The 21,434-nt window shown below is 40.3% G+C and overlaps 1 protein-coding gene across 1 annotated transcript in view; it reads left to right on the forward strand.

Annotated features, from left to right (window-relative positions):
* SPATA17 (spermatogenesis associated 17) overlaps positions 1 to 21,434 on the forward strand; it is a 131,838-nt gene that overhangs the window by 74,315 nt on the left and 36,089 nt on the right. The window contains exons 7-8 of the mRNA XM_075200760.1: positions 15,762 to 15,965; positions 19,543 to 19,691. Coding sequence (XP_075056861.1) covers positions 15,762 to 15,965; positions 19,543 to 19,691 — 353 coding nt within the window. The remainder of the gene's footprint in view (positions 1 to 15,761; positions 15,966 to 19,542; positions 19,692 to 21,434) is intronic.

Below are 21,434 nucleotides of genomic sequence, written 5' to 3' on the forward strand. Positions count from 1 at the left end.
GTAACGAAGCTGAGATTTTAGTATATTATTAAGTAAGTAACCAGGGAAGTTTCCATGCAGTACTTTAGCTTGATATATTGGGAGTTAGCCAGATATTAAAATAGAGTACAGGACACAATGTTCTCTGAAACATCCTGATATAGATTCAGTCCTAATAGAGAAGACCTGCAGAGCAGTCTTTGCACTTCTCCTCTATTGCAGTGACAGCTAAGCAGAATACTTTCTTTACTGCTTGTGTTAGGTACAACTTTTATTTTATGTTTGGGAATACATACACAATTGTTTGCTGGTGAGTGTTTACTTACTTGCTTATTGCCAAATCCACAATGTCAGATGAAAACTAGAGCTTAACACATTGTCAGACCACGGTCACTCTTTGTCTCGGCTTTGACGGTCTTTTGAACCCGAAAGCTGCAATTTGCAGCCAGTTAGGTGTAAAATGACCTTAGTGACCGACAGAATCACATTGTGTATAGGGACCATAAGACTAATCAATGTATTTGACATTCATGTATGGTATATGGAAAGAGATTTTCATATACTGAGATGAAACAGATTTAGAGTTGGGAGAGGAGTGTGCTCTTTAGCACAACTCTAAATTGCAATAAAGCCACCCAGTATTTGTGTGCTACATGCAAGAGCAGACAAAAATCATTTTAATTCTTTGCATTGTGACATGGTTTGTCCAAGTTGAAATTTTTTATTTTCCAAGTTCAAATTTATACCCCTATTGACATTGTTCAGTTCCCCTGAAAGCAAACACTAAGGGCTAGATTTACTAAACTGCAGGTTTGAAAAAGTGTAGATGTTGCCTATAGAAACCAATCAGATTCTAGTTCTCATTTATTAAGTACATTCTACAAAATGATAACTAGAATCTGATTGGTTGCTATAGGCAACATCTCCACTTTTTCAAACCTGCAGTTTAGTAAATATACTACTATGGGTCTTCGGCTGTAAGTCCTGTTGCGTGACTTATTTTGCGTGAAATTGCTCTGTGTATGCTCAGAAACTGACTCTGGGCATCTCTGAGGTACATGATTTTTAGCCGTATCACTTGCTCCAGCTACAGGGAGGTCTAAGGGCCAATTGATAGTGATAACTGCTGCGTATGCATGCAAGAACATATGTTTGCAATTTAGACAAACTGTATAAATGCATTTTATGTACAGTAGGCTTTAATAACATCCTGGTTTATGTATTTCACTTAAACGAAATTATTAAAAAATTATATTTTTAAATGTACTTTTATTACTGATTATAGTATCAACAGGTGTTACTGTAGTTAATAGTTTTTTGATTGGACTTTATATTACACATATGCATTGTGCGTATCCTGCTGTGTGTTTGGTCTGTGTGCATTTGGCAATTAACGTATCGCCAGAGCGTATTTATACCTGTATTCAAATGTAAACATTTCTTGAGATCCTCTTGTATTTGAATACAGATGTATATGCTTGCAATTTCTGTTTGTTTTTAAAAAATGCAAATTGCCTTCACTTTGCGTTCCTTGATGAATCAGGCCCTATATTTTACCAATCCCTGGGGGCTAATCAATCTACTCCTGGCATGGTACTGAAACCAGTGGCTGTCAGTTTGGTGGTGTGGCAGGAAAGAGCCCACTTGGTGCGCAGGCCCAGCGCATCAGAGCGTTAATCTATGGTGGGCAGACAATAACAGCAAAGGTTTTCCGTTACCAATCTTCCGGGCAATAATACTTTTTACTTTCGGGAATAGATTCCTCTTACATGAAGTAAATTCTTTGGGTTTAGTTATTATTGTTATTATTATTATTATCATCATTTATTTGTTAGGTGCCACAGGGTTTTCGCAGCGCCTTACATAATACGAACAGTAGACCATACAGGGTAAAACATTACAGAACAATAAACACTAAGTACCAATGCTTCAGAAACTCCGGGCAGACATATGGAGCAAGGGCGGAGCAGAAGAGTCGGTATGAAGACAGGAGGGGAGAGGGGCCCTGCTCATGCGAGCTTACATCCTAAGGGAGGGTGGACAAAACAGGCACGAAGGGAGGCAGTGATGCAAGGGAGAAAAAGGGACCAGGGGAGAGGGGGGAGAACAAGCAGAGTGGATGAGGGGTTCCACATAAACTTTGGATTGAACCACCTCACAAGTTATAGTCCATTCATTCTGATCAGCTAGGAGTGCTCCTAACACTTATCTTTATTTTCTTCTTCTTTAAAATACACACGTGGAAAGTTCTAAAATTCACGTTTATACATTTATATCGCTTAAGTAGACCAGTGGCCTTCACGAAGATCCCACCATTGAGTTGGATGAACCCATATTCATGTGAATATCAGTTCATTATCAGATTAGTTATATTAATGAGATGTGCCTAAATGATGTCCTAGCCAATTGATAAGATTTAGATCAGCCCTACCTCCCATCTAGTCATCTTCTCACTTATATAAAACCGTTAAACATTGGTGTTAGCAGTGGGAAAATACAAGGTGGTGCCAAGGAGTCATCACACCAAGGACAGGGTTTGTTTCGAAGATCTCCTTGAATATCATCTCCATTCAGAAAGTCCAACTATCATTGCTAAATTTCAACTCTGTTACTCCTTTGATGATTTCTGCGGCCTTATAAATGGTAACAGCTGCCGTCGTCTGTGAACATGGGGAACAAGGTCCTGGCTTTGTGTCCGGCAGCGAGCATGATGCCAAAGAAAAATACCAGACACAAAACTACTCCAAGCTGGCACATCACCACAAGAGTGCCCATACAGCACACAAGTGAAAGCCTTCTCCAGAACTAGAAGAGCAAGGAGTTCCAGATAAGATAAATGGTGAAGACAGTCACGGCTGCCGGCAGCTGACTGTCTTAAGATTTCTACAGTAATTATTTATCATTCATGTCTCAACCTTTGCAATGTATCACCTTATTTCAAATGTAGCACACCACTGGTGGTAATTGACATTTGCCAATGGCTGCATTAGTATTGGTGGCTGATAATGCTATTGCCTTGTAGTGGCTACTCACACTTTCCCCTAAAACAGCAGCAATTGTTATTCCTCTATCTTATGTATAAATAGTTTCCCACACCTATTAGATTGTAGACTCCTTTGGACAAGGCCATCTCATTCATGTCACTGTATTTATTGGTATCATGATCCCTCAGTGTGCATCTCTGTAATATGTTATCAAAATAAAGAACTTTAAAAATAAAGGACAATAATTATAATAGTCTGCCTTCTCCTGAAGACTGGCTCAGCCAACAGATTACTGCCTCCAGGAAAATGGCTGCCTACTCTGTAGAAACAGCTGTGCTTTAAAGTGTGGCTACTTTGTTCAGTAGAGCTGATCATGACCGCTTTGTGTACCTGCCATTGCATGCATGTCAATTTAAGTTTACCCCCTCCCATATGTATTAACAATTTAACGAATGTCTGGTCAAGCCCAATAAATATAGTTCATTTTTATGAAGCGTAAGTTTCCAAAACCTTGGTTGTACAATTGATGTGACATATTTGGATTTAGTTGAAGCGTTTGATATTGTTCAATATAACAGTCTGGTGTGTAAGATGAGATTATTAGGTCTAAATGAAACCCTATGTACATGGGTGGACAACTTATAAATGATAGAAGACACGGGCCAGTTATAAATCGAACACATTCAGACTGGGCTAAACTTATTAGTAGTGTACTACAAGAATCTATATTGGGTTCTGTCCTCTGTAATGTTTGTATTAATGACCTTGTAGTTGGCCTAGCAAGTAAGGGTCTCTAATTACTGATAACACAGGACAGTATAGTATTTTGTTAATAGAATGCTAGGCAAACTGGACCACGAGATAGCAGATGGTATTTAATGTACATAAATGTTGGGTTATGTATCTTATACACATTAGGTGAAATTCAATTGGAAATAACTGAAATGGTAAAAGACTTGTTAATTCTAGTTAATATAAAGCTGAATAGCAGCACAGTGCCAGGCAGTGGCTATAAAGGCGGTATAATCCTCGGATTCATGTAAAGGGGGAATACATACATGTAATGAAAATATAGTATCAGTTTTGGACACCTCACTGTATGAAGGACTTAGGAGAACTTGGGGTCAGAGATGGGCAGTGTCATATCATGAAATACACAGGAAGGGTTGGATTCTTTGCAATCTACCTGATTTGACTCCACCCACCATGGAGGAGTGGAGTCTAGCGAGGTGTAGGCTTTTACCAGAGACCCCTGCAAGGAGGTTTGGCCTTCATCGCTTACACTCTGCAGGTCACAGTTCTCCAGATGGGTACAAGGCGAAACTGACAGGAGGAGACCAGAATAGGAACGGATACCGGATACCAGGATTAGCTGAGAAGCATATAGCACTGGATACCAGGATCTGCTGAATTTGATTGGATACGGACACCAGCATACACCAGGAATACACAGGAACCAAACAATCCAGCAGCTTAGCTGGCTACAGGACAAGACATCATATTGCCAGAACAAGAGCCTTAAATAGTCTGGAGAAAGAGGGGTGAGAAAAGCAATCAGCCAATGGCTGACCAGAGAAAAGCATAAAAGACCATACCCAGACCCGAAATCCAAAATGGCGGCTGCCACCGGAAGACAGAGGACCCTTCACCGACGGCGGAAACCCGCCTTGCGATCCGGACCCTGGTAAGTGAGCCGAAGGGTCCAGCAAGTAACAAAGAAGTTAGGAAAACTAGATTCGTTCACTTTGTAAACAGGGAACCTTAGAGCTGATGTAATAAATATATAAACATATATTCGGGGTCAACTCAAAGGTTTGTCTAACAAATGTTGTACAAGGAACGTATAGATGACAAGGGGTCATTATTATTATTTTTTATTATTATAAATTTTTATTTATAGGGCCCACTAGGTGTCCGTAGCGCCGTACAGGGACAAACAAAATTACAATACGAGGTGAGACAGCACAGTACAGTAAACAATAAGCACAGTAACTCAGTGAGCTCAAAGCACAGCTAGGGTAGGGGGAGGGGAGAGGGGAGGGTCCGCATACGACGGAGCCCAAGAGGGAGGGCACGGATGACAGGGAAACTCCCAGAGGGGAGAGGAGGGAGCGAGAGGGGACGGGGGGAAGAAGGTCCTCGAGGAGGAGGGCTAGGTAGCTGGAGAGCAGAGTTAAAAGTGGTGAAGACAGGAGGAGAGATGACCCTGCTCAAAGGAGCGTACAATCCTAAGTGGGTCATCAGAACAAATGTAAGAAAGTCGGTTCTGCCATGAGCAGGCTAGGGTGATTAAGCTGTGGAACCTCTACCTAGGAGGTGATGATGGCAAATTCACTAGCAAAATGTAAGAATGGATCGGACACCTTTATACAAGAAAACTGTATCTGTAACTATAATTAGTAGAGGACATTATGGGGGTGATTGAGGCAGGGTATTTATTTGGTTGCCATTTTTGGAGTGAGGAACATTCCCTCCGTGAGGCTAAATTGGCAACTGTCACTCTGGCAGTTTTGTTTTGTCTTCTTCTGTATTAAGAGTACGAACACCATGGACCTGTGCTTCACCCTTACTAAATGTGTAAATATGTAATCTCAGAAAAGAAAACACACAGGGCCTGAGTCATTAAGGAAAGTAAGGCAACAAAAGGAGTAAATGTTCTCTGGGCCAAACCATGTTACAATACAAGGGGTGCGAATTAGTTTATTAATTTGCACATAAGTTAAATACTGGCTGTTTTTTCATGGAGCACACAAATACTTGATAGCTTTATTTTTACACTGAAATGTAAAGTTGATCTAGGACATGCCCTGCCCCAACTATAAATCTGTCCTCACATTTTAAATTTACCTCCCCCTCCAATGCAACATGGTTTTGCCCAGGTGGAAAGTTACTCCTTTTTTTATGCTTTGCTCTCCTTAATGACTCAGGACCGTAGTGAGAATTATTGAAAAATCAATATTGATAAATAAAGAGACATTTAGTAACAAAAATGTCCAGGGAAAAATCTTTTAAACCTGGCACTGCACCCTGGCTTTTAGTGGCAGTTGCTAACCGTGCACGCATGATTGCCCACCAAATGAAAGGTTGGCGGTAAATCTGGTTTTACGGCTGCCAACCCTAAAAATATTTCTTATTGACAATTCAATTTATACAAATTAATTAATGGCTATGGACACATTAATATGCTGTTTCAAAGGATTTAAAGTGGGAGCCATTTCCACAGCAAAATAGAGTTCAGGGGGATCTTAAATGGGGGGGTCTTACAACCTTTCACAATTTCAGAATTATTCTTGCTGAAGGTTTGTGTGTGTTTTGGTTAATCACAGGTATGGTTTGATTTTTTTTACTGACCACTGCTTTTTTCTTACTGACGGGTGTAAATTGTACTAAATGTATTTACTAACTGTCTGTAAAAGTACTGACAGCTGGCAAGCCTGCTGTATTTACCATATCTATGAGTGCATGTAATAACGTGATCTGCCAGCAGGGGTCTTATCCTGCAATAAACAATAAATATGTATCACAATGCTATGAAGTGTTCACTTCTAGGAGAAGATACTAGACAAGCACTGCAGCTTTAAGCTGTATTTAAGTGTTCACACTTCTCTGCTTGTCAGCACTTCACTGTTGCTGTTGGCCGAGGATTGGAAGATATAAATCACAGTGCCAATAATAAAAGATTGTTTTTTGGTGAGAAGCCAGCAGAAAAGAGACTCAGGGATGTTGCAAGGGAGAGAGGAGAGAGCTACAATTTCCCACATGTCTGGAGAGGGGTGATGCTGTTGGTGTGTTTGTAGCTTATGTTTCAACTCACACATCAATAAATAACAGTTTTATAGATGTCGTCTTGTAGCGCCCAAAACCCTGTTATGTGTGTTATTGAGAAACTCGCTGGCAGCCTCTCTGCTGGGGTCTAAGTTATTCCTCCTGGTGCAGATGTTCATTTGTATCATCGGATGTGGAACCCACTGATAATCTAGGGCCTGATTCATTAAGGATCTTAACTTGAGAAACTTCTTATTTCAGTCTCCTGGACAAAACCATGTTACAAATACAATACAAAAGGGGTGCAAATTAGTATTCTGTTTTGCACAAAAGTTAAATACTGACTGCTTTTTCATGTAGCACACAAATATCAACTTTGAATTTCAGTGTACAAATAAGCTATCAAGTATTTGTGTGCTACATGAAAAAACAGTCAGTATTTAACTTATGTGCAAAACAGAATACTAATTTGCACCCCTTGCATTGTTACATAGTTTTGTCCAGGAGATTGAATCAGGCCCCTAGAGAGCAGGCGACCAGCTGCAACTTCTACAGAATCTCTTGTCAAGCAAAATTGGGAACCCACTTGGCTGCTGCTTGTTCGAGAGAAGGTGACAGAGGCTTACTTTGACCAATTTGGCAGAATTCAGTTTAAAGGGGTTTATTCACCGTTAAATGAATGTAATTTATTGTTTTGTGCATGCCCTCCTGCACCTTTCGCTAAATACATTGATTTATTTTTCTGGTTTCTTTTTTCTTAGCCATCTGTTATTATAATTAAGCACAGTTGTTTATTGGTGTTGCCCTAGGATCCAATACAGCTCCGTTCCAGAGAGCTGACTTGTGTCTTATCCCAGAGCAACAAAGACACAAGTCCTGGTGATATAAAATCATGGCTAAAAAGCACTGAATTTAGTAATGGTTGCAGGAGGTTAAATACAAGGTCGTTGCCCAAGCTTTATTCATAGACTGTAGCTTCTGCAAAATGTAAGTTTACTAAGTGCGAATGACATACCACAGAGAGGTAACGCAAAAGAGCAGTTTAAAGATTGTAGATAACTTTGCACCTCTGTGATACAGCTCTGTATATAAATAGGTTAGGCTTAATAAGATTTGTATAACTTCTCTGTTAGCGTGATGTGGTCTGACCCGTCCTAAGCTTCTACCCGAGAGCAAGTTGTCGGCATACATTAGGCCAACTTCAGACAGTGACGTCAGTAAAGGACAAAGCAGCTCATGTGACTGGCTCCGCAGTGCGCGGAAAGTAGCCAGACATATTCATCAGGACAGTGCAGTAAATAGGGAGTGACAGGAAAATGTTCACTCCAAGTGGCGTTGTATACAAATGAATGAGTTGTGATCAGACTATATTGTGTATTCCATCTGGGAAAACTGCCCCGATAATCTATAGAGTCAACACTTACAAGCAGAACAGGACAAATCTGTGCGCTCGAATATGACCACTTTGCCAAACTGTGCCTATGACATGTCTAATAGGGCTCAATACAAGTTTCCAGTTCATTACAGTACTGACCAACCTAATTATTTCACCTTCTTGGAATTCATTTTCAGATGTGTGTGTTAAAATATCATTAATACCCATTCTTTGTCCATAACTTGCTTCCACAGGAGAAGAGATTTAAAGGCATTTTAGGACCAGTAAACATATTTATGGTAAGGATAGTGCCACCTCCTTAGGGTAGTTCTGGACAATCCATAGGATATATTACTTGTTTTTTTCTATTATAAGTGAAAATATATACTCTAACATTGGTCCAAACCATAATTCTGGCTTGAATTGTAAAATTATATCAATGCTAATACAGCTGTGGTTAAGCTTTCCTACACTCTAGTACGTTTGATGTGTGCCACGTTGTTCCATACAGAGGAATGTTTGATACCACAATCTTTCAGCATCACTAATCTGTGTTATTGGGAACTCTGCTTATTTAACTATCTAGCTCCAAGGCTGTGAATTCCTGTCTGTCTTCTTTCCTCTACTCACATCATGTCACTGCACCTATCACATGCAGCCCTGTCCTCACTAACACATCACTCATCTCCTGATATACTCTGTGCTGCTGGGAGACCCTGTTGCTTACACTATATAACTCTTTCTATGGCTTCCTGCTGCCTTCATTCCCCTCCTCACTTCATGTCACTGCCCCTGTCACATGCAGCCCTGTCCTCACTAACTCATCACTCACCTCCTGATATACTCTGCGCTGCTGGGGAACTCTGCTCCTTCCACTATATAACTCTCAGTCTGTGGCTTGCTCTTGCCTCCATTCCCCACCTCACATTATCTCACTGCCCCTGTCACATGCAGCCCTGTCCTCACTAACATATCACTCATCTCCTGATATACTCTGTGCTGCTGGGGGATCCTGCTCCTTACACTACATAACTCTCAGTCTGTGGCTTCCTGCTCCCTCCATTCCCCTCCTCACATCACATCACTGCACCTATCACTGGCAGCCCTGTCCTCACTGACACAGAGGACACATCACTGTCTCCCACAAGAACAGCACCTCCCGCTGGTGAGAGCATTCCAATGATCTGATTGGCTAATAAACTGGGTACACAAGGGATGAATAAGAGATGAAGGCTAATGTGATCTTTGCCCTAGGCCCAGTAATCTCTTAAAGCAGCCCTACCAGACTGACTTCATAACCACTGAAGGGAAGGAGAGTAGTTAAAACGGCATAAAAGTAGATGCCTTCATTTAATTATATTTGTGTATCTCATTACCAATATAAAACACCAAGTGATTGTCAGTTGATAAATAAAGTTTAACTGTGACAAATAAAACACTACAAAAGAAGTGGTAGCAAATGTTACATTAACGCTACACTAATGTTGACACATTGTACGTAAGCAACACCATCATTTTTTCTTTTTTTTTTTTGGGTAGATAAGCCAAGACATTAGCTAAATCTTTCTCGTAGATCTCTAACGTGCTGGAGATGCTCATTTTCTGCCAAAAGAAAACATCCCGGCAGTTTATCTTCAAGTTAACAGTGTTCCTGCACAATTATAAGCGTAGAAGCTGAGAAATGATCATGTTTCCCCATAGTTCTCAGCAAGAGTAATTGAATACTGAATACGGCACTAAACACTGGACTCTGACACCGTGTTAACACTCCGACTATCTCCAAGCAGCAGGGCAATTATTTGCTGAGTGGGATTTTTATAAATCCCTTGGCAGTAGTATGGCCTGATAATTATGATGAAGAGCAATGGTCAGTGTTGATTCAGCAGTCCCCGATCTTACAAATATTTCATTCACAGCTCTCCTTCATGGCTTAACTTTTATGGTGATCACTCTACTTTCACTTAAGGCTGTTGTATAAAGGAAAAGACAATCTTATGTTATAGATCAGCCGGGCTGCCAAGTTAAAGTAAATTATATTACGAGAAAAAGCTTTTCGACAACTATATTGTACTTTGTATTGTATTTACAATATGTCTAAGTGAATAAAATGAATGGGGAAGGTATTCTGTGCTCGATGTTATCGCTTCCTGTGTCTCGGAGCGGCATCGTTACTTATTCAGGTCTTCTTCGTTGACAATTGGGGCCCTAAGCTGAAACCACCACGGGGCCTGCTAGGCGTTGGTCGCTGGGACATGCGTCCCAGTTTTTACCACTATAAATCTTTAACTCAGAATGCTTTTTTTTCCTTGCATTTAAACTGCTGATACACTTAGATCAACAGAATGAATGGCAAATTAGGTCCTACTAATGATTTTACAATATTTGGCACCAAAATGAAGCAGGTGGCTTATTGATGTCATCAGAATTTGTCACATGAGTGTCCTTTGTTATTTTTATTCAATATAATTGGATCTAATGAGCACTATGTACAAATAAGCCACTATTTTACAGGAGAACAGCCCTCTGGTAGATGTCATTTAAGTTAAGGCATACTTACCAGCTTTGCCCTTTTTAAGCTTGGTAGGGCAGGATGATGTGGGAGGTGGAAGAGAGCGAGACACGGAAAATTTGGGGGCTAGAATGACGCGATTCACAGCGAATTGCTTCATTAAGGCTTAACTAGGAAGGTGATCACAATTTATTTTTTGCTTGCTTCATTAATCAATACAGTCTGAACTTCACATAGGTCAGTTCGTTGTTTTTATCTAAGAGGAGACTCCTATGCTTATATATGCTTTCTGCTCTCACTGCAGGCTATTTTTGTGGGTAGTATATAGAGTGCGCTGGTATACGGGGGTGTGCCATACCACTGCTTCTCCTATAGCCTTCATCATCATCATCATCATCATCAGTTATTTATATAGCGCCACTAATTCTACAGCGCTGTACACAGAACTCATTCGCATCAGTCCCTGCCCCATTGGAGCTTACAGTCTAAATTCCCTAACACACACACACACACACACACACACACACACACACATAGACACACAGACACAAACACACAGACAGACAGACAGAGAGAGAGACTTGGGTCAATTTTGATAGCAGCCAATTAACCTACCAGTATGTTTTTGGAGTGTGGGAGGAAACCGGAGCACCCTGAGGAAATCCACGCAAACACGTGGAGAACATACTAACTCCTCACATTATAAACCTATCAAATAGCATTCCCTTACATTTGCCATACTTCTGAATTTCTATACCGCCACCTCTAACTTAACACTTCGACCACTCAGTATGTATCTTATGGTTTGGCCCATGCATAGTGTATTACAAACATTGCTGCCTTTGCCTCGTTACCACCCACAGATACATTGCTCATCAGAGGGTATGATACAAACACAAGCAGTCCATGCAACAAGTCCAAAAATATGTCCTCACTACAGTAGGCAGCCTCGTTTCACTAATACAGAAAATCTGAAACAAAGATGACTTGAGAGCTTACGGCATCATGAAAGGATGTACTAAGGAAATTGCAGCACAGTGGCTTAGTGGTTAGCACTTCTGCCTTACAGCACTAGGGTCATGAGTTAAATTCCCAACCATGGCCTTATTTGGAGTTTGTATGTTCTCCCCATGTTTACGTGGGTTTCCTCTGGGTGCTCCGGTTTCCTCCCACACACCAAACACATACTAGTAGGTTAATTGGCTGCTAACAAATTGACCCTATTCTGTCTATGTTAGGAAATTTAGACTGTAAGCTCCAATGGGGCAGGGACTGATGTGAGTGAGTTCTCTGTACAGCGTTGCAGAATTAGTGGCGCTATATAAATAAATGGTAATAATAATAATAACTGCATATAAGAAATAGAGAGGGGGAAAAAATCATGCAAAGTGGCTAAACATACCATAAAACATGTTCAAGTCAAAACAGAAGAACAAATAGTAGTAATAGTAGAACAAAAAAGTGAAAGTAAAATACAAAGGGAGGAACAGGAAGGCAGCCACAGAAAGGGGTGGGATGCTGAAGGAGGCAAAGCAGTTTGCAGACAACATAAATAACTACTTTTCCTCTGTTATTTATTGTTGAAAGATCAAGGGGGCATCTGCACTAGTTGGGAAACTTATACCCAACTGTACTGTAGGCACAAATACAAACAAAATTATTAAAATAACTAAGATTAATACTCGCTATGCCATTAGCCAAGTTCTTTACCCAGTTGATGCTGGCTGTATAGTTCCAGGTGATTGGAGAATGATAAATGTAGCAACAGAACAGCAGTGCAATTAATAAATAAATTAATTCAGAGGCTTAAAATCCTTGGATGTGACTCTAAGATAGTGTCATGGATAAAGGTTTGGCTGGAGGACAAGAGACAGAGTGTTGTAGACAATGGTGTCAGCTCAGATGAAGGGCTGGTAACCAGTGGAGAGACCCTCAGTCCTGGGTCCTGTTTAATGCACTCATTAGTGATATTACTTGTGGTCTACAAGGAGGGTGTCTATTTGCAGATGATATGAAGCTTTTTAGTGAGATTGATACCCCAGAAGGGGTAAAATAACCACTTAGTGATTTAGAGAAAATAGAGGAATGCACTAGACTGAGGAGTTTTGAATGTAACAAATCACAATGTAAAATAATACGCATAAGACACAAAAATCTGAAAGCAGGATACAGAATAAATATAGAATGAAACGTGATATCAGCAGCAACAGAGGAAAAAATATTGGAGTTAGAGTTTCAGGTTAAATGAAGGTAAGAAAAGAGTGGAGGCAAGTAGTGGGAAGCCAGTAGAATACGTCTTTGTGTCAGAAGAGGTATTAATTGCAGGATGAGGGAGATTATACAGTTTTGCATACCTACAAACTATCCTGATTTAGGTGGGACAGTCACGATTCTAGGGGGCTGTTCCACTGTCATGATACTCAGAAGTTTGTCCCGACATTTGGGAAAGTTGGGAGTTGGTGTGTGTAGCAGTACAAGGGTGTTTTGGGGGGAAGAGAGATTGAGTTGCTAAATTCTTTAGAGGCTCTATGTAGGCTCCTGGAGGGTGGGGTCATGCTCCCATTGTGACCACACCCCCTCATGTCCCAATCACTCCCCTACACAGATTGGAATATTGGGAAGTAGGAAATTGGCACTTTATAGGTCATTAGTAAACCTCACCTTGAGTAATGTGTAGAGTACTGGAAGCCCTATCTCCCAAAAAGACATTAATAATATAGGAATAATCTATTGAAGGGTAATAAAACGGTGCATGGGCTGCCTACGAAAACATCTCAGGAGAGACATCCGGAGCTGAACACTTTGGACCTGATTTATTAAGCAAAGTTAAGCAAAATAAAGGGGAAAAAAGGAGTAAATTTGCTCCTGGACCAATCATGTTACAATTCAAGGGGTGCAAATAAGTTTATTATTTTGCACATAATGAAAATACTGGCTGCTTTTTCATGTAGCACACAAATACTTGATAGCCTTATTTTTACACTGAAATTTAAAGTTGATCTAGGACATGCCCTTCCCCAACTATAAATCTACCATCGCATTTCAAATTTGCCTCCCCCTCCAATGCAACATGGTTTTGCCAAGGTGCAAAGTTACTCATTTTTTTGCTTTCCTTTCCTTAATGACTCAGGCCCGTAAAGCTTAGAGCAGAGAACAGACCAAGGTGATATGATAGAAACATTCCAATATACCAAAGATATTAACAGAGTTCAGGAAGGCAGTATTTTTTTTAAAAAAGAAGAGGATTTCTAGAACTAGGGGAAACACTTTGAAATTGGAGGGAGGAATACTGAAAATGAACATAAAAATCACTTTTTGAGAGAAGGGGTGACAGATCCATTGGGTAGTCTCCCAGCAGTAAAATAATTCAAACATACATAATACAAACATATTAAATAAATACAGAAAGAAGAAACAGTCCCTGGAAGGACCTGTAGGTTCATTTCTGCCATCAGTTCCTGTGCTTCCATTGTTATCTGAATGGATTTCTATTTTCTGCGTTCTACATGCCTTTATACGTGTGCTTAATTATGAAAAAAATGACGGAAGAAAGCCCGAAGATAGATGGTCAGAAATGCAAAGTGATTGAAACTATTAATGTAGTGCTAAGGACGACTGGACAACAAATGGTACGTTTACCAGTACGCTCGACCTGGCGCAATTAATATCACAGGTCACGCATGACTTTCCGTGATGGAAAGCGTGTGCAGGTTTCTTGAGAAAGGGATTCTGGAAAAGAAAAGAAGAAAAAAAAATATATATCTAATGTGTAGCTCATTTCGTGACATGTGAGAATCATGGCCTTTAAAAAAACGCAGTACTTTCACACCTCATTTACCATATGCACCATAGGGCCAGCAGTCAACAGCAGGCCTCCATGCAGGAAGGTCAGCGAGAAGCTATTAGCAGGGGTTCCCTCCCGAGACTTCCTGCTACTTATTGAGCTTGAGGTTAGCATGACAGTACTGCGAATAACTGTGCTGTAGGTTTAACAGTTAGCCAAGATTTCCCCATAGTGTTTGTCACTTCAGAAAATTGCAAGAGAAAATGAAGTCCCAGACAGCCCATCTCGGTCGCAGGCCTCATAAGTTGTTTAAAAAAAGAAAATGTGTCGGGTCTGAAAACTGTGCCACACTCCCACAGAATTACTGTCAAACGGAAATAATAGAGATGACAGCTTCAAAGAAGTTTTGTGAATAGTTTTTTTTTTGTAAAAGATTATAACATAAAACTCAATAAAATGTTCCTATAATATGAAAGTATGTTTTATGCCATCAGTGTAACTCATCAGTTCAAACAGATAGCAAAATATAACCCCAAAGAGATAAAGGAACGGTTTTACGATCACAGTAGTGGTCCGATGTCTAGTTCAGGGCATTCAGGGCCCATACCTTCACTGAAAGTAATGTGTTTTTTATGTTTGTACAATAATCTACAATATAAACTTGTTGGCTAATAATATGATAAGACAGGATGTGTTTTTCTGAGTTTTCCTTATTTCAAATGTGCTAGAGGGGCCCAGTGAGGCTTGACACCCACTTATCATCATCATCATTTATTTATATAGCGCCACTAATTCCGCAGCGCAGTACAGAGAACTCACCACCGCCGCCTCTCTGCTCCGTCTCCTTCCCTCCACTCACTAATGTCAGTGAGTGGAGGGGAGGAGACGGAGCAGAGAGGCGGCGGTGGTGAGACAAGGTAAGGAAAGACGGGGTGAGGGGGGAGGAGGGCGCCGATTTTTGCGGGGGGGGGCGCCGATTTTGTAAAAATGCCTAGGGCACCATGGACCCTAGCACCTGATTGTTTGATTACTTTTTAATCTAACCACCAGTGATATGTGATATTAATTTTAATAACATGTTTTGTTTAAAATTATTAAAGTTTTAATTGCAGTTATATTTTTTTCCCAGTAGATTGATACAAAGTCCATTGACTCTCAGCCATCGAACATTACTGTGTGCCAAAATGATACAGTGATTAATCTCACATATTATCCTCATCTGGGATAAAGATTTCAGAAATCCACCCCCCTTATTCTGTTCACATGCTATTTTGGGCAGAAAATAAAGTTTGCTTATTTTTTGCTTTTATATTAAGTTTCCATCATCTCATTTATATTTGAGATTATTTTACTGTTATTTTTAAGGTTGCGAGTGTATTTAACTCGCCATCTAGGGAGACTCCGGACGAGATGGAGTACCTGCTACGGAGAGCAAGGCCACTGAGTCATAAAGTGAAGCCAAAGAAAAAAGTTGTCACTGATGGCTTTCTCGATTGGTCAGATTGCAGACGTCCGTTTTCGTTCCCAACGTCACAACCCCTTCCACCGATTGGCAAAAAGAAACCGCAGGTATGTTTTTTGCAGTCACAATGCCATGCACAATATTTTTGCACCGAGTTTGTAGTATTTTGTCTAAGGCCGGTTTTATGGCAAGGCAGACAGGGCACTCTGCCGTGGCCTTCAGCTTTAGAGGGGCCTCTTTGAATCAGGGTCTGGTTTCAGTGTTAAGACTATTTTCTTGATAAATATAGATTTGTAAAAAAAACAAAATTGGTATAATTCTATTAAATTGTAAACTCAATGATGTGGTCTTGAGCTCATTCCTACTTTAGTTTATGTAATCATAAAAGTCACTGTTACTTACGTTTTCAACTTTACAAATAGGATAGGCCTCATTTACATAGAGCAAAACGGCTAAAGCGCGGCACGAAACCCTCTTTGGTAGTTTGCCGAGCCTCGATTTAAGCAGTTGTCCCTGTTTCCACCAAAGCGCATTGGATGGTGGAGGAAAATGCGGCAGATTGTTGAGGAACAGAAGTTTGCAACGGCCGGTGGAAGCTGTTGAATAGAGTAAGGTCTTGTTATGTAGCAGCCCTTTCAGCAAGTACGTCACTTACTGACCTTTTAGTGTGTAACACAGAGCTCAGCCAATATCCCAGCCATGGACACTTTTGACTTTCTTCTCTGCATGTGAAGCACTGTAATCATAGACTCAGTGTAGCAATGAAAGGCACTGCAGAGTTTTAGTAGTCTGTTTTAAAACGCACGTGAATCGGCTCTACGTACTCCCGAATTCAACAATGAACGGATCTGAAGACACGTGCGCTGAGGAATTCGGGTGTAGGTTTGCTATGCGCTACTACACAAGATACTGCAGGATGTGTCCAATAACTATGTGGATTATTAATTTAAAAAAACAAATATATATATATATATATATAATTTATGTCAATGTTAATAATAAAGGTATTGATGATAAAACAATAAAAAAAATAAGAAAAAATAAGTATCCCCTCCCCATGAAATACGTTTGTTAGGATACTAAACATAAAGAACATTTTTACAGTTGCACACATATTATAGAATGCATATAAGACTGTCATCACTAGTAATCAGGACTTAGACTAGCCCTGTGGCTGGAGCAAGAGATACAGTAGAATAATAAGTAACTTTATGATGCATAGAGCTGGATTCAGACGTAGCTGCGTGCACTTGAGTTTTGCACACCCTTACTTTATAGCGACTACGGAAAAACCCGTAGTCGCCCTGTTCACTCTCCAAAATCACGGTGCGGACGTGGCTGTGTTTACTGGTGTATGTTTCAGTTCTGGGCTTGCACAGAGTGATTTTGCATACGATACGCTCAAAAACAGCAGATGACTCTGGCCCCTCATGTTACGACTGCCAGGGATTTTTTTTCTCCAATGATGTCAATTAAATCCCTCATACTGGTCAATGGTCATTTGCAGCTAGTACATTATACAATATAATGCTTGTTTGACATTGAGGGGCTCATATAGAGTTGGGTGCATTTGCCCTCCAAACCGACGCAGAAAAAGACGCACACAAATAAAAGTGTGAATTAAGTTTCAGCTGGAGAGGTCAATACACAAGCAGACAATCATCATCATCTATTTATATAGCGCCACTAATTCCGCAGCGCTGTACAGAGAACTCACTCACATCCGTCCCTGCCCCATTGGAGCTTACAATCTAAATCCCCTAACACACACACACACACAGACCAAGAGATCAGAGATGTCACTGCTTCCTAGCAGATTGATTGGCTGCATACCTATGCTGTGTGTAGATGACAGGTCTACTTTAATACATTCTATTTTAAAATATTGAGAAAACCAATATTATACTGCTAGATATTCTGATGCTTTCCATGCTGTTAAACAAAGATGTAAAGTAGTGGACTTTTGTTCCTTTTTTTTTTAAACTATTTAAATACACCTCCTCTATTGATCGCACCATTTAAATATCCTCAGAATGCATTTAACAAGATATAAATTCAAATAAAAAAACCCATTAACTACCCTCAAACTAAACAACCTCTGTCCAGCTGTGAAAAGTACTCAATGATACTTATCTGCCATTTGTGTTATTTACGGTCTATAACTTTTATGGTAGCTAGTTCCTATTGGTTTGTATTAATGTAAAACATAAGTGAGCATAAATGAGGTGTGAATCATTCCATTTTCTTAGCCTTCCCTGTAAGACCAGCTGTGGCTGGTTACTGATAACCTACAAGAATAAGCCGCAGTGGCACAAGCTATCAGATTTTCTGTTGTCAGAGGACAATAGCTAATAAAGCTTATTTAATATCATAGGGCCTGATTCATTAAGGATCTTAACTTAAGAAATGTCTTATTTAAGTCTCCTGGACAAAACCATGTTACAATGCAAGGGGTGAAAATTAGTATTCTGTTTTGCACATAAGTTAAGTACTGACTGTTTTTTCATGTAGCACACAAATATCAATTTTAAATTTCAATGTACAAATAAGCTATCAAGTATTTGTGTGTTACATGAAAAAACAGTCAGTACTTAACTTATGTGCAAAACAGAAAACTAATTTGCACCCCTTGCATTGTAACATGGTTTTGTCCAGGAGACTTAAATAAGAAGTTTCTTAAGTTAAGATCCTTAATGAATCAGGCCCATAGTGTCTAGAGTGATGATGTGTTGCAACCCATAGCAACCAATCAGATATCAGCAGTTAGATTATTGAAAGTGGATATCTGATTGGTTGCTATGGGATATAGCGCATCTACATGTACTATTTTATTTAAATTTGTATATTTGGGTTATAAACACTGAATTGTTGAAATGTATTTTCCACAAGAGGAATGCACCTCTCTCTTTGTCTCTATAATTGCATGTATAACATCATTTATCAGAATTTCTGGGAGGCTCCCAAATTTCAGAGTGTCCTCTCTCCCAGACTCCGGGAAGAGTATACACCGTTCTGGATCCCCATGGAGGCGGGGCTTTAATGGTGCAATTCACGCTAGCAGATCCTGTCCCCTCGTTGCGATGCATTACATAGCATAACGTCACTACGCCCCCTACTACATTTGGAGGGGTGTGAATAGCATGCATATCAGCCATATTCCATTAAAGTAAAATAAAAAATAAAATGTAAAATAATTATACCATCCATACACCAGGGTTCTTAATTTCATTGATGGACCGTTAAGTATGTGGGGGTGCAGTACACTGTGCAAATGCGGCTACTTACCTCTCTTGTTCTTAACAAGCATGTCCATTTTTAGTTTTGGGGGGCAGATATATAAAAAGATTGTGCACTTGCCCCCAAGCTCGTTCCTTCCACAGTATCCGGCTCCTCTTCACTGTGGTGAGACTGTCATACCTGACAGTTGTTGTGGTTATTATACAAAAGTACCATTTAGTAACCAGTCAAAAATCAAACTCGCCTGTGGCATTCTATTAGTGGTGCCCGCAGACTGCTGCAGTTGTCCTAAATACAATGCCTGGAGATTCGAAAGTGAGTTTTTCTTTTGTCAGGTTCTTATGCAGACTGGAGGTGGGATTCTACAGACGGAAGCTGTCCCGTTAAGAAATCTAGTATGTCAGCAATGGGCACAGTAAATAATGTTCCCTATCTTGTACCCATCAGGGGCCGTTCCGTGATACAGCGGAAGTACTGCAGCAGCGATACAAACCTCTGGAGCCGACCCTACGAGTGGCAACGTCTTTCAGTTCCGTGGAAGAGGCCAGAGAAGAGATGAAAAGACAAGAATGGAGCAAGGGTTTCCAACAGAACATGTAAGACTTCCGGAGAGAAAGTCAATAACTGTCGTAGAATATCTATTAATAACTAACTATTAACAAAGAAGTTTATTGTGTGAAGCAAACATAGGGAATGAGTGTAGACATGGGGACCATGAGACTGTTCCAGGTCCTCAAGTGATGGATTGTGAAACCCTTATGACACGATAGTAGTAGACAGCAGTAATCCACCAACAATATTTACCGACATGTCAAATAATGATCCAGTCAACTTTCATTTGAATATTGTTGGGCATTGGGACAATTTTGAAGCCACACATATATAGTCGACTGCTCGATATCATTGCCGATATTTTTTCATGTCTTGTCAGGGTTATGTTACCTCTTTTGCCACTTAGCTTAGCTGGTCCACCACCCAAGCAGCCTAATGTACTGAATGAGGACAGCCAGTAGCTACTTGGGTTCGGAATCACTTAGGAAAATAGCTGGAAAGTCAAACTGAACTTTTCTAGACTATTTTCACTGAGTCCCCTTGGAGTGATGATCTGACTGCTGAGTCCCACGTTCTGCTCCTCTACCACCAAGGTAGGAACCAAGTTTGATGTCTTCCCGCTTTTAGCGAGTGCACAGAGTAACAAAGTCCACGGAGGCTTTGAAGATCTGATCGCTGGCACGATCCTAGAGCAGCTCAAAAGGTGCCGTGACCTTTAGTCAGTGGTGTCCCGAAGTAGAGAGAGAGTTGGCGGAACCTGCTTCATGTTAACCCTTAGCAGTGTTTTCTAGGGAAAACGGTCTTAGGACTGACTGGCACTTTCGCACAACATGGCCGACCGCTAGCGGATCAATTCCTGCAAAGTCTGCCAGGGGTCAGTGCAACTCCTCTGAGCACCGCCGTCAGTTGGGTGCCTCTATGATCTCTCGTGATAATAATAACGACCGTGGGCGGCCCCCAGTGAGTCTACCTGAAACCAGTTTGCTCATTTCTAGTTGTGATAAACCTGAATGACCATGTAACTGTATTCCATATAATATTTCTGTAAAATGTATCTGTTGCCTACTAATAGTGGTGCTATCATTATCATCATTTATTTATATAGCGCCACTAATTCCGCAGCGCTGTACAGAGAACTCACTCACTCACATAGAGCTTACAGTCTAAATTCCCTAACACACAGACACTCAGACTAGGGTCAATTTTATAGCACACGCATACACAGGGAGAACACACAAACTCCACACAGATAAGACCATGGTCGGGAATCAAACTCATTACCCCAGTGGTGTGAGGCAGAAGTGCTAACCACTGAGCCACTGTGGTGCCAACTAAAATTCATTCGAAAGTGATCTATCCAATCAGTAGGAACTGTTGACATTGCTTGCCACAAGGAATTGATATGCCCAATATTTATTCAGCGGAAAAAAATTCTGCTTTCCCTTTGTGAAGGCAGCAGGTATACTTTTAACTGTTCAAGTTTTCTTGTGCCTTTTCCAGCAATTTTAATTACTTAGCACAGTGTAATACACTTAATAATCAAAAGAGCCTTTTTAAGTTAAAATAGAAAATTAGTTAACCCTATTAATAAAAAAATACCCCATTAAAATGAAGCGATAGTCATTGTGCAAATCATATTTTACAAGTGGGTGCTCCAGGGCATGGATAAGGATGATTACCCTCTTTGATCCAGTATTCCTCTGTCTTTTCCAGCTAATTTGCACTGGATGTTTACAAAGCGATGCTTTCATTTGTTCCAGCTTAATTTTTCTAATGATGTTATGGTT

Source organism: Mixophyes fleayi, chromosome 3 (assembly GCF_038048845.1).
Source record: "Mixophyes fleayi isolate aMixFle1 chromosome 3, aMixFle1.hap1, whole genome shotgun sequence".
Taxonomy (NCBI): Eukaryota; Metazoa; Chordata; class Amphibia; order Anura; family Limnodynastidae; genus Mixophyes; species Mixophyes fleayi.